The following is a 10670-nucleotide window of genomic DNA, read 5'->3' on the forward strand; positions in this document are numbered from 1 at the left end:
TGACTGAGCAAGATGCATTAATACAGCCTGTATTCTGAAAACTGCAAGTTTACTTGAACCACATTGCAGCACTGTTTATGAATACCGTTCAAGCCAGTGTCCTTTTATTCTGTGTTATTAATCTACTGCAAAGACTCGGCTGCCTTTTTATTTAGACATTTTTAAAAATAGGCACAATCCCATCACAAACCATATCACCAAGCGCGCCCTCTGCTGGTCAGGAGAGGCAACTGGAACATGCCGAAACAAAGTATGTAAACATGAAGTTTGTTTTTTTTTTATTATAAAGATTAACAATTTCATCAATAGGTACTTTATTATATTTTACTACAGATCAAAGTGAATCAAAGAATTTCAAATCAACTGTGAAACTGATTGTTATGAAAATGTTTGTGATACTTAGAACCAGCCCACTGGGCCAGTGCATGTGAAACTGAGATGAATTAACTAACATCAGTGAAGCGTGTTATCAGTGCACTGACAACATTTGATAGTAACTGAAGTCAAAGTGAAGAAGAACATAGTCTGAACAGGTTCTGTGGAAGAGTGAGTTTTACAACAACAAAAACTATGTCAGTTTGTATAAAGTGTTAAATAGTGTTAATGAGACAAAGAAATTCTAAAAAAAACAACAAACTTAATGGAATAAATACATGATACACATTAATAAACATTAAAAGTACAAATTTACACCCAGTACTGTTTCATGTGGATTGCAGGTCTGTGATGTTTATGTTTGGGTATATTATTCTGTTTGACATAGCAGGGGTCATAATAATCCCACTCCAGAGCTGAAGCCAGCACTCCGTTGGACAGGCCGTCACTATCTGCAGACAGAATCCGCAGGGAGACCCCTGAAAGGAATTGCATTTCCACTTTAGATGTTTATTGGATCAAAGGTTGTACTTTGCCGCACAGTCTGTTTTCAGTGATTGCAAACTGGAGGATTCATATCACACAAACTTTGGATTTTTATGTGCATGAATTACACTCCGATATCTTTTCTTCGTCTGCGGTCAAATTCTATGTGGACATTCTTCGTAGTGAAAGGTCAACAAGAAGAAAACTTTCTAATCTTTCCAAGAATTTAGTGTAGATATTACTGTCCGTGATCACTAGTCTACAGATTTCTGCAATTATTAAAGCAATTATTGGCACTTAGACACTTCATTAGGTATATCTAACTAGTTCTGGATAGGACTGCCTTAATTCTTCACGGCATAGATTCAACAGAGTGCTGGAAAGATTCCTCAGAGATTTTGATCATTATTGGCATAGTAGTGTCATACGGTTGCTGCAGATTTCATGCCTAAGGTGCTACTGATTTGGATTAAGTGCATGTAGATTTCAGGTGATTACAGTGAATTCATCGCCATGCTCACAAAACCAGTTTCAGATGATTTGAGCTTTGTGATATGGCACGTTATCCTGCTGGAAATAGTCAGTAGAAGATGGGCACACTTTGTTCATAAAGGGATGGACATGTTCAGCAACAACACTCAGACAGTCTGTGGCATTTAAAAGTTTGCCAGTATCCCTCACACCATTGTAGCCTACCACCAGCCTGCAATGCTAATACAAATCATGGTTTATGCAGCACATTCTTACGCTACCATCTGAATGTCACAGCAGAAATCGACCAGGCAACATTTTTCCGCTCTTCCTTTGTCCGATTTTGGAGAATCTCTGAGAACTGTGGCCTCAGTTTTCCTTAGTTGCCACTCCTAAAGAGTGGCACCCAGTGTGGTCTTCTGCTGCTGTAGGCCATCTGCTTAAAGGTTTGATATGTTATGCATTAGAGACGCTCTTCTGCATTTCTTATTTGTATCAAGCGGTTATTTGACTTACTGCACTCTACCCATTCTCCTCTCACCTCCAGCATTAATAAGCCAGTTTCACTCAGAGAGCTGCCCCTAACTGGATGTTTTCTCTTTTTCAGATCATCCTCTGTAAACACTCAAGATGTTTGTGTGGGGAAAAAAAATAAAAAAATAGAAAAATAACAGAAGATCAACAACTTCTAAAACATCCTGGCACTAACAACCACACAATGTTCAAAGCCAATTAAATCACCTTTCTTCCCCAAGCAAATGCTCAGTTTGAACTTCAGCAGGCTGTCTTGGCCATGCCTGCCAAGAGTTGCTGCTATGTAATTGGCTAGTCTTTGTATTTCTGAGCAGCTGAACAGATGTACCTGACAAATTTGCCAGTGAGTGTACGCATAAAAATCATGGGTCAGTTTCCTGACCATTTCTGGGCTACAATCAAAATTTAATATGCCGACATTTTCTTATTTGTCTAGAAACTGGTGGATTTAATTTAAGAGTACTTTCAGTCAGGAATAAAATGTGTTTTCAAAATAAATGCAAGCCCCATTTCATGTATGGATCAACATCAGTTATTGAAGACATTTGTATACAGTGAAGTTGTTGTAGTGGTGATCATTGTGAGGGGAAGTACCTGCACTTGCTCCAAAATCACTATCCAGTCCAGGACCCGCTGCAGACGCGTTCAGACAGGACGCCTCTGAATGCAGGTTGGTGTACTCGCACTCCATGTCTATCTTGTCAACACTGCACCCTGCAACACCTGGGTCCACACCTGGCAGCATCTCATAAGTACTGCTCCTCCGAATCAGACCCACAAATTCGGTCTCCTGCAGAAAACAAAGGGATACAAAAAGCTGCTCATAAGAACACGATCTACTGCACACACACTTTAAGGATTAACATCTTCCAGTGATAAACTGCATCACATCACACTTCATTCAAGATAAAATTAGACTTATTTCTTCTATATGCCAAAATACTTGCAAATATATTTTGCAACATCTAAAATAACCCCAAAAGATCTTAAACGTGCAGGCAAACTATATAGCAGATAGATTACCACCAAACCAGTGCTGCCCAGGGCTTTGGACTCCACACAACCTTCAGAGATTCCTTGTGTAACAACTTTCTTTGGTATATTTTTATTTTACAGATAGTTTATTTGGTAACATCAGAGCATGCAACACAAAAGCAGTTACTAATGGGAGGGTTTTGCTGCTTCTAGTGAGGCCTTAAACTTCTCTTTGCATTTGTACTTAATTCAGCTACCACACACAGGAAACCTGTGCACACAATGAGCGGTAACAAGGGGGTTAACGGGTCCTAAATTGGGTTAATTAAGCCAGTTGCGCAGTTTGAAGTATTTGCGACTCAACGTTTAATACTTTGTCAAAAAAAAAAAAATTGGGGAAAAACCCAATTACTCACCATAGGAGTGTTTGGAGGAACAAGGTTCACTCTGGTTTCAGTCCCTGAATCGTGCGGTAACACTTGTGCACTCCTGCGCCAGCCTGTTTTGCTGAGGCTGTAGGTCCCTGAGCTGGAGGCCAGGTTTAGTCTCGGGGTAAAACAAGCTTCTGGAGAGGTTGCCCGGATGGTGCTCGGCGCTCTCTGAGACCCTGAACCTGTAGCGCCATCTGGCCTCAGAAGCCGGATCCTGTGATCCAGACCGATCCTTTCCCTGGAAGAAGCTCTGGAAGAAGTAACGGGATGAGGGAGCACGGGCTCTGATAGCGATAAATACGCTCTCCGCCCGTCTTGGCGCAAAGGAAACGCCACATCGGACAGTCTGACTCTCTGAGGAGACCGCAAAAGCATCTCCTCCATGCGCTCTGGCCACAGACTGATTTTCTTCTTTGACAGGATCAGTAACTTGTAACCCAGCAAGAGGCAGTTCAGCAGAAGCAGAACGACCACGCAGGGAACGAGCAAGAGAACGACTAAGGTCAGACTCGTCACAGGGTTCCCTTCAGTCAGACTGGATGCTGTGGTTTCACTTACTTGCGACATTTCATTCCTAAACACATGGAGGCTGAATTTGGGAAAACTTCAGATTACAGGTCGTCTGTCTTTACACAGGTGGCTCGATCTCTTAAATCAATGTGGACTGTCTTTTTTTTGTTTGCCAGTATTTTCTATCTGATGCCATCCTGCATCTCAAATGTATGCAGCCTCCAAATATGAGTGTTGTCCTTAATCATTCTTGTCTCCATCACTGTAGGCATGCGCTCTCACTGCTATCAGAGCACTGGCTTTATTTGACAGGACTGTGCAGCGCTCAGTTGGCCGCCACATAAATTACAGACCAACAGGTGTGCCTTATTGTGTGCAGGATGATGTTAGGACTGGCCGCTAGATGGCAGAAGATGACTGCTATATCGCTGAGCAACTTCAAATCTGGTCTGAAGTGTGATTTAGTGGACTGCAAATGTCTGAGAGTTCACTTATGTAAGTTTAGGATTTGAAAACAATAAACTTTTATCCAATAGTGAGGCGGAAACAGAAGTCAAATTGTTCTTTTTCTTTATTTTTCATGCTTCCAAACATCTCTATATCAAGTAATAATAACAATAATAATAATACATCAGCAGGTGGCTCATCGCAGATTATATACAGACATTTCAAATCATTCAATAGAACATTTGACAGATGAATCTCTTTTAGAGACAGTGTTTCAGCATTTTGTACACAAAGTAGATCTTTGTAGACAAGTATGTTTGCTATTGTAATAAATCAATGCAAAAGATCAGTCATATGAACACCATATAACTATAATGATGACAGTAGTAGAAGTAATAATAATAATAATACTAAAGTTGTGTTATTTCCCTTACATGTTTCTACCATTGAGGTTTAAGGAAGTCTATACAGACTTGAATAGCACACTGATATCCTGCGAAAGGTTTGCAAGTATAACAGTACAGATAACTCATTCAAGAGAAAGGCTATCGAGTCAATGGATGCCCTCAGATACCAAAGACCCCCATTAATCAGCTGTCAACTCACTGCTCGCACAGCACTGCTAAGTTGGTGTGCATCGTGCCGAGCGCCCGCAGAAAGTCATCTCCTCGCACAAAGTTGCACGTGATCTACAACTTGCTTATGCGCCGCTTGCCGCTTCCAAACACAATAAGAGGTTGTGATTTGGTTGTGATAGCACCTCGGGCAAGGCTGTGTTTGTGAACTGGTAAGAACTGGTAAGAGTCACCCGGCTAGCACTGTGCCAGGCTGTGCTTGATGATCTCTCGGGACTGTGGTGGGATTCTGTCTGGGAAGGCCACCTGGAACTCAACCACCAAGTCGCCTCGCTGGGATGGGCTTTTGGGCAGGGGAAGGCCTTCGCCCCTCAGCCGGCGGACGGCACCGGGTTTGATGACATCGCTGCAAGGCAGAGGCATCATCCGGTTGTCAAGCGTTGGAACGTTTACTGTGCAGCCGCAGAGAGCCTGAAGACAAGAGAAGAAAGAGAGAGTTAGCCCTGCAGACCCATGAAGCTCTTAACCTGTTTCACAATTCTTTTTTGAGTGGCCTAATTACGAGTGGAATCCAGTTTCTCTAAAAGTGTCAAGTTGCATAAGAGATAAATGTGGGGTGTCTGTCCTTCTGAAACAATTCTCTGTGTTATTTTCTGCGTTATGCAACAGACCGGTGTTACAGATGTTATAATCGCTGCTCCATTTACTGGCTCAGTGTGGGCGTTAAGTGTTTTAGTGACTGAAGTGAGCCATAGGAAGATGGAGGAGCTCTTTGAAATGTCATTCTCTGTGACTGCTACCCTGCTAATCTGTGTGTGGGCTGGTGGAAGCGAGAGCCAGAGACAGAGTGAGCCAAAAAAAAAAAAAGGCGCCTGCCTTATACAAGCAGAGAAGTCTGCAGCCAGCATAGTAGTTGTGAGGGAGGGTGAAGTGCAATTCGTGGGGGCAGTCAGTATTGGGAGCTAAATTTAGCTCCTGCTTGCTCGCTCTCTCTGCAGGGGCTGATGAGGTAAACGGAGGCGTTGGCAGGCTTACTGCTGTTTCTGTGTTTGTGGGGGTCTGTCAGCCCGCTGTAAGCTGAGGGGTTCAGATGCCCATAACAGAACACTCTGTTCTGTTCCTCAGACTGCAATCAAAGATATTGTCCTCCCTCCCTGCATTTGGCAGAGATTGGACCTTCAATCTTATGTATTACTGCTGTTTTTTTTCAGGAATCGATTTTCTCTGGCATTTAAGAAAGAACGTTACTCAATGGTTATATAAAGGACAAGAAGTGGTGCATAGATCTTAGCCTTTATCTGAGTAGGTGTAAGTGTAACTGAGTATAGGCCACTCATATGTTTCATAATGTATCTGATGGCGATGCACCAAACTCACCTCTTTAAGGGTGATCTTGGCCGTGTAGACGAGGTTGGAGCCCTCTCTCTTGTACTGAGGATGCTCCTGGTCCCTGAGAATGAAGGTGATGTCTGCGGGGGCGCTGTTGGGGGTCTCGTCCCCCTCCCTGGGGAAGGTGATCTTGGTTCCCGATTTCCAGCCTTTCTTTACCACCACATTCAGCACCTTCTCTTCTGTTCGCAAGGTGCGGCCGTCTGGGTTGAGGCGGCTGCGGGTAATCTTCACATGCTTGGTGCAGCCCTGCATCACCTCCTCCAGGGTCACCAGCAGGTCGTGCACCACCACTTCGCCCTGCAAGCGCCTCGGGCCTTTCCGCAGGCCACCGTCGGGGCCTGCAGACCCGCTCACGTGGCTGAAGGTGAACCGTCTGAAGGGGTTGAAGAGGTCGTCGTCGCCCTCTTCGTTGCCAAAGAAGATGTCGAAGTGGTCAGAGCCATTGAAGAAGGAGGAGAAGGTGGAGTGGGGGTCGCCGTGGAAATTGCTGCGGAAAATGTTGCCTCCGTTTTTAAGGCCTGAAAAGGGGAAAGAAAACAGGTTCAAGTCAAATTGCTGCAGAACGTCTCCTAATTTAATGTTCCCTAAGTTCTCTTCATGCCACCTTTTCTAAAATGTTGTAGAGACCAAGAAAACTCTTCTGTTTCTCCCTCAATAGCTAATCAGCCTCACAGCTGTCACATTTCACATGTTGAGCTTGTTTTATAGGAGTGGGAGTCATCACACATCAATATTTAGCATTTGATGATGACATGAATAGTTAATCTAATCGCCCACACTACACTAATCACTCAGATGGCAGTTACTAGTGAAGCTATTTAAAATGCTAGCAATCACAATTTCAGATTCTCGCCCTTCCTCACCTTCCTCTCCAAACTGGTCGTATATGCCTCTCTTTTTGGGGTCAGTCAGGATCTCATAGGCTTCTGCGATCTCTTTGAACCTGTCCTCCGCGTCAGCATCGCTGTTCTTGTCTGGGTGGAACTTGAGGGCCATTTTCCTGTAGGCTTTCTTGATTTCATCTTCATTGGATTCAGGGGAGACGCCCAGGACTTTGTAGAAGTCTTTGCCTGCGGGTTTGATGGGCAGACAGGGCACGTCCTGCTCTGACCTGGTGCTTTCCTGCGAAAACACACAAAAATGTCACATTAAAAACCTTTCTTCACCTTTTAAACATCAGCTTGCGCCAACCTTGTATCCCAAGTGTTGCCAAGCAGTGGCGAATAAGCATGCAAATTCAAACCTCTATCACTTAGAATGTTAAACAGAGTAGCTGATGCTCAAGATATCTTCCAAAAAACTGCTGCAGAATATCTATTAATATGCAGAAAATCCCCCCACCTCTAACAGAGTCTCAATGGGAAAACACCCTTATCTCCGTGCTGCTGCATGTGCGGTCACATATCCATGAATTTCATAGGCTCATGCACAGCACAACGTGATGGGGGAAAGTCATATAAGAGGCAAAAGACTCTTCCCCACCTCAGCGACTGAGATACTCTGCAGCGATTGGCTGAAAGCGAGCCGGCAATTCTTACATATGAATGAATCCGGTACAACAGTAATGTGCCAGTTCTATACACACTGTTTAATTATACGGTGTCATTCATACGAACTGTCAGCACCGTGCAGCTTTACACACTTCATACATGCTAAAGACAAACAGCCCCAGAAACTTCCCCGCGAAAAATGCGAAACTTACCGCTGAAGACGAGGAGCCGGAGCTGTCCCCCCTGTGCATAACTCGCACTTTGCACTTGACATTGCCATTTTTGTGCTTCACACCGAACTGGGTCCAGATGAGAACCATGATGGGAAACTTAGCTGTGGTGCTACGTGTGTCGCTGTCCTCGGGGCTGGTGCTGAAATCGCTCCGCTCGCTTGCTCCGCTCGCTTTCCGTGCTGTCTGAGCTCTCCTCGGCTCTCCGTTAAATACCAGAGCGGCGGCTCCCCCCTCCTTTCCCACTAGCCGCTCCATCCGCCCACGCGGTGTGACTGAGCTTTCCCCGGACCCGCCCATTTCCTCACGCGCGGCAGGGGATGCCGGTGTCCTCAGCGCTCTCGGTGAAGAGCTATTGGCGCTCGGGCGATGATCACGCGGATGTTGCAGCCTCCCTTTTCCATCTCGAGACTTGTTTCCGGAGTTCTTTAAGGCAGATTTGAGCAGTCACGACTCGGTACACCGAGTCCTCTTTTTTTTCTCCTTCCACAGACAGAACAGGCACAGTTATGAAAAAGAACTCATAAGTGCTGTCTGCCCAGACAAACTCCAGACAGAACATACCCTGCTGGGTGATGGAGCCCCTGTCCTCGAGTGCCATTTTTGCATTTAAGCTCACGCCTTGTCGTTCTTTTTACAGATTAAAAACATTTTTTCAGTGGATGGGAGGAACAAAAATGACTAAATCGTCTTTATGTTGGTGGGTATGCAGAATAATTTAGGAATAGCCATTTCTGAAGTACATATTAATAATGCCATAATACCCATATTAGGCAAGATGCCCTCAGGTAAAAGGGCGTGTCCTTCACACCTAGTTTGATTCAGATCGATTCAAAATAATTATATGTATACATCATATTTATATATCATTGCTTTTAAATTCACATTATGAGCCATCACAGTGCACCTTATACTGTAAGGCAATGCTCATTCAGTTGCAGGGGGAATGTATTCCAGTTAAAATGTATTGTGACTATTTTGTTATGTAGATAATAGTACATGATTCTCTATCTACGACTGTCAAATCTAGATGAGGATAATAAAGATGTGGTCCCAGCTATTGAAAGGAAACGAATATGGCACCACCTCAAGGAGCGCCTTGTTATGAACAGTTTTCAGACACATGATGTCTGTCATAAATTCCACTTTTACTCTTTGGACTTTGTTGAGACCATCAGGCTTCCTCCCACTGTCCAAAGACATGCAGCTTGAGGGGGTAGGTTAACTGGTACTTCTACATTGGCCATAGCAGTGAATGTGAGTGCGAATGCTTGTTGTCTCTCGGTGTTAGCCCTGCAAGAAATTGATTACATCTCCATGGTGTACCCTGCCTTTCACCCTATGGCAGCTGGGATAGGGTTAGATAAGAGGAAGAGGAGGGATACATGGATGGGTATAGTGTGTGTATATGTAGGGATCAGTGATGCATCATCTGAACAACTGTAGTTGGTTGGAGATGATGGTTCACACAGAGTTTGGTATTTTAGTCTTTTATCCTTTCAAGAGAAATGTGAGGGCTTGTGAGATGAATAAGAAAATAAGAAGGAGTGACAAAACCATTGTTTAACATGACAGGGGTACTAACTAGACTGCTGCTTTACACGGTAGTTTTAATCAGACGTCTGTTATGTTATGTAATTCAAATCTTTCATCAGACAGTTAATAGAAACTGTTATAATACAGTCGGGCGGCAGGAAAAAGGTAGTATAAATTCTAAGTGTCTAAAACCTGACTTAGATATCAAGCTAATGTAGTATAACAGCAGAGGACGGAATTCAAAATTATCATTTTTGGGGGCAGCATCACAGTTAGTTGGAGTTATTGTGTTGCTCTGGATTCCACTCTGTCACATGCCAAACTCCTCATATTTTATATATTGACCATAATTCAAAAGAAAACCACATTTAGATGTTCACGGGACCAAGAGCCAAAGCTGATTTTCTGTACTGTAAAGAGCTGCTAATGGAGATTGATTAAAAGGTCAGAATAGTATCCAAATCCTTCTATAAGTAAGTCTTGTCAGCAGATATCCATCTTCATAACACCACCAAGCACTTATCCTAGCAGTGATTGTGATTATCTAAGATAACTCAAATTAAAATAAGGTTTTGAAATCCTTTTCTCCCCCTTGGAATTTACTTTAACCACCATGTTTGCTGTTGCTGGATTTTCCCATTGATTTCAATTTGTCCTCCTTTCAATGCTATTCCCCCTCTTGTGATGTTTTTAGTAGCCTTTACTGAACGGATAAGATCGTACAGTAGGTGCAGTTGTGTATAATTCTGTCGTCAATAAATGCAAACCTATGCAAGTAAAGCACTGGGCAGCTAGCAGCAAACAGCTGTAGAAGAAAAAGACAGCTTAGTGTTATGTAACTGAACGTGTTAAAAAAGAAAAAACCCTTGTAAGTGTTCAAATATCTTGTGAAAATTTGAGATATTACCTGAACCTGGCTGGCTGTTGGTGTTACATAAATTTTCAACACATCGCTGTCACTTAAATGTGTTGCCACTTGCTTCAAATAAGCCAACAATCATCTCTGAAAGCCTGCAGAGTCTAAAGGGCTGCTAGCCCGCGGCGCACACTCCATTCTGGTGAAATGTGTCGACAGGCTGGTTCTCAAGTACATCAAAGACTCCATCTCAAGCCAGCCTGGACCCTCACCAGTTTGCATTCACAGCCAAAAAAAAACTAAAGCAAAAAATCCCCAAAACTATAAAAACACAAAGCGTGCCATCTCCACAGCAGCCCCCC

The 10670-nt window shown here is 43.5% G+C and overlaps 2 protein-coding genes across 2 annotated transcripts; both read right to left on the reverse strand.

Annotated features, from left to right (window-relative positions):
- Positions 1-107: 107 nt before the first annotated feature.
- hwa (huluwa) lies at positions 108-4151 on the reverse strand. Its single transcript, XM_005720293.2, has 3 exons — positions 3258-4151; positions 2461-2656; positions 108-854 (listed from the first exon to the last, which is right to left on the reverse strand). The coding sequence occupies exons 1-3, from the start codon at positions 3837-3839 to the stop codon at positions 688-690; spliced, it is 945 nt and encodes a 314-aa protein (XP_005720350.1). The 5' UTR covers positions 3840-4151; the 3' UTR covers positions 108-687.
- Positions 4152-4335: 184 nt separating this feature from the next.
- LOC102209680 (dnaJ homolog subfamily B member 5) lies at positions 4336-8132 on the reverse strand. Its single transcript, XM_005720294.2, has 4 exons — positions 7899-8132; positions 7060-7318; positions 6182-6714; positions 4336-5275 (listed from the first exon to the last, which is right to left on the reverse strand). The coding sequence occupies exons 1-4, from the start codon at positions 8004-8006 to the stop codon at positions 5042-5044; spliced, it is 1134 nt and encodes a 377-aa protein (XP_005720351.1). The 5' UTR covers positions 8007-8132; the 3' UTR covers positions 4336-5041.
- Between the last annotated feature and the right edge of the window lie 2538 nt (positions 8133-10670).

This window comes from Pundamilia nyererei, unplaced genomic scaffold (assembly GCF_000239375.1).
Source record: "Pundamilia nyererei isolate P.nyererei 1_Seehausen unplaced genomic scaffold, PunNye1.0 scaffold00002, whole genome shotgun sequence".
Lineage (NCBI taxonomy): Eukaryota > Metazoa > Chordata > Actinopteri > Cichliformes > Cichlidae > Pundamilia > Pundamilia nyererei.

Bases quoted from the DNA above. Each gene is read 5' to 3' on its own strand.
- hwa (XM_005720293.2), bottom strand. From the start codon at position 3,839: ATGTCGCAAGTAAGTGAAACCACAGCATCCAGTCTGACTGAAGGGAAC. The intron at 2,657-3,257 runs GTGAGTAATTGG...TGTTTTCTGCAG, and splicing joins TTCCTCCAAACACTCCTATG to GAGACCGAATTTGTGGGTCT. The intron at 855-2,460 runs GTACTTCCCCTC...AATTCCTTTCAG, and splicing joins TGATTTTGGAGCAAGTGCAG to GGGTCTCCCTGCGGATTCTG.
- LOC102209680 (XM_005720294.2), bottom strand. From the start codon at position 8,006: ATGGTTCTCATCTGGACCCAGTTCGGTGTGAAGCACAAAAATGGCAAT. The intron at 6,715-7,059 runs GTGAGGAAGGGC...TCCCCTTTTCAG, and splicing joins CGACCAGTTTGGAGAGGAAG to GCCTTAAAAACGGAGGCAAC. The intron at 5,276-6,181 runs GTGAGTTTGGTG...TCTTGTCTTCAG, and splicing joins CCAAGATCACCCTTAAAGAG to GCTCTCTGCGGCTGCACAGT.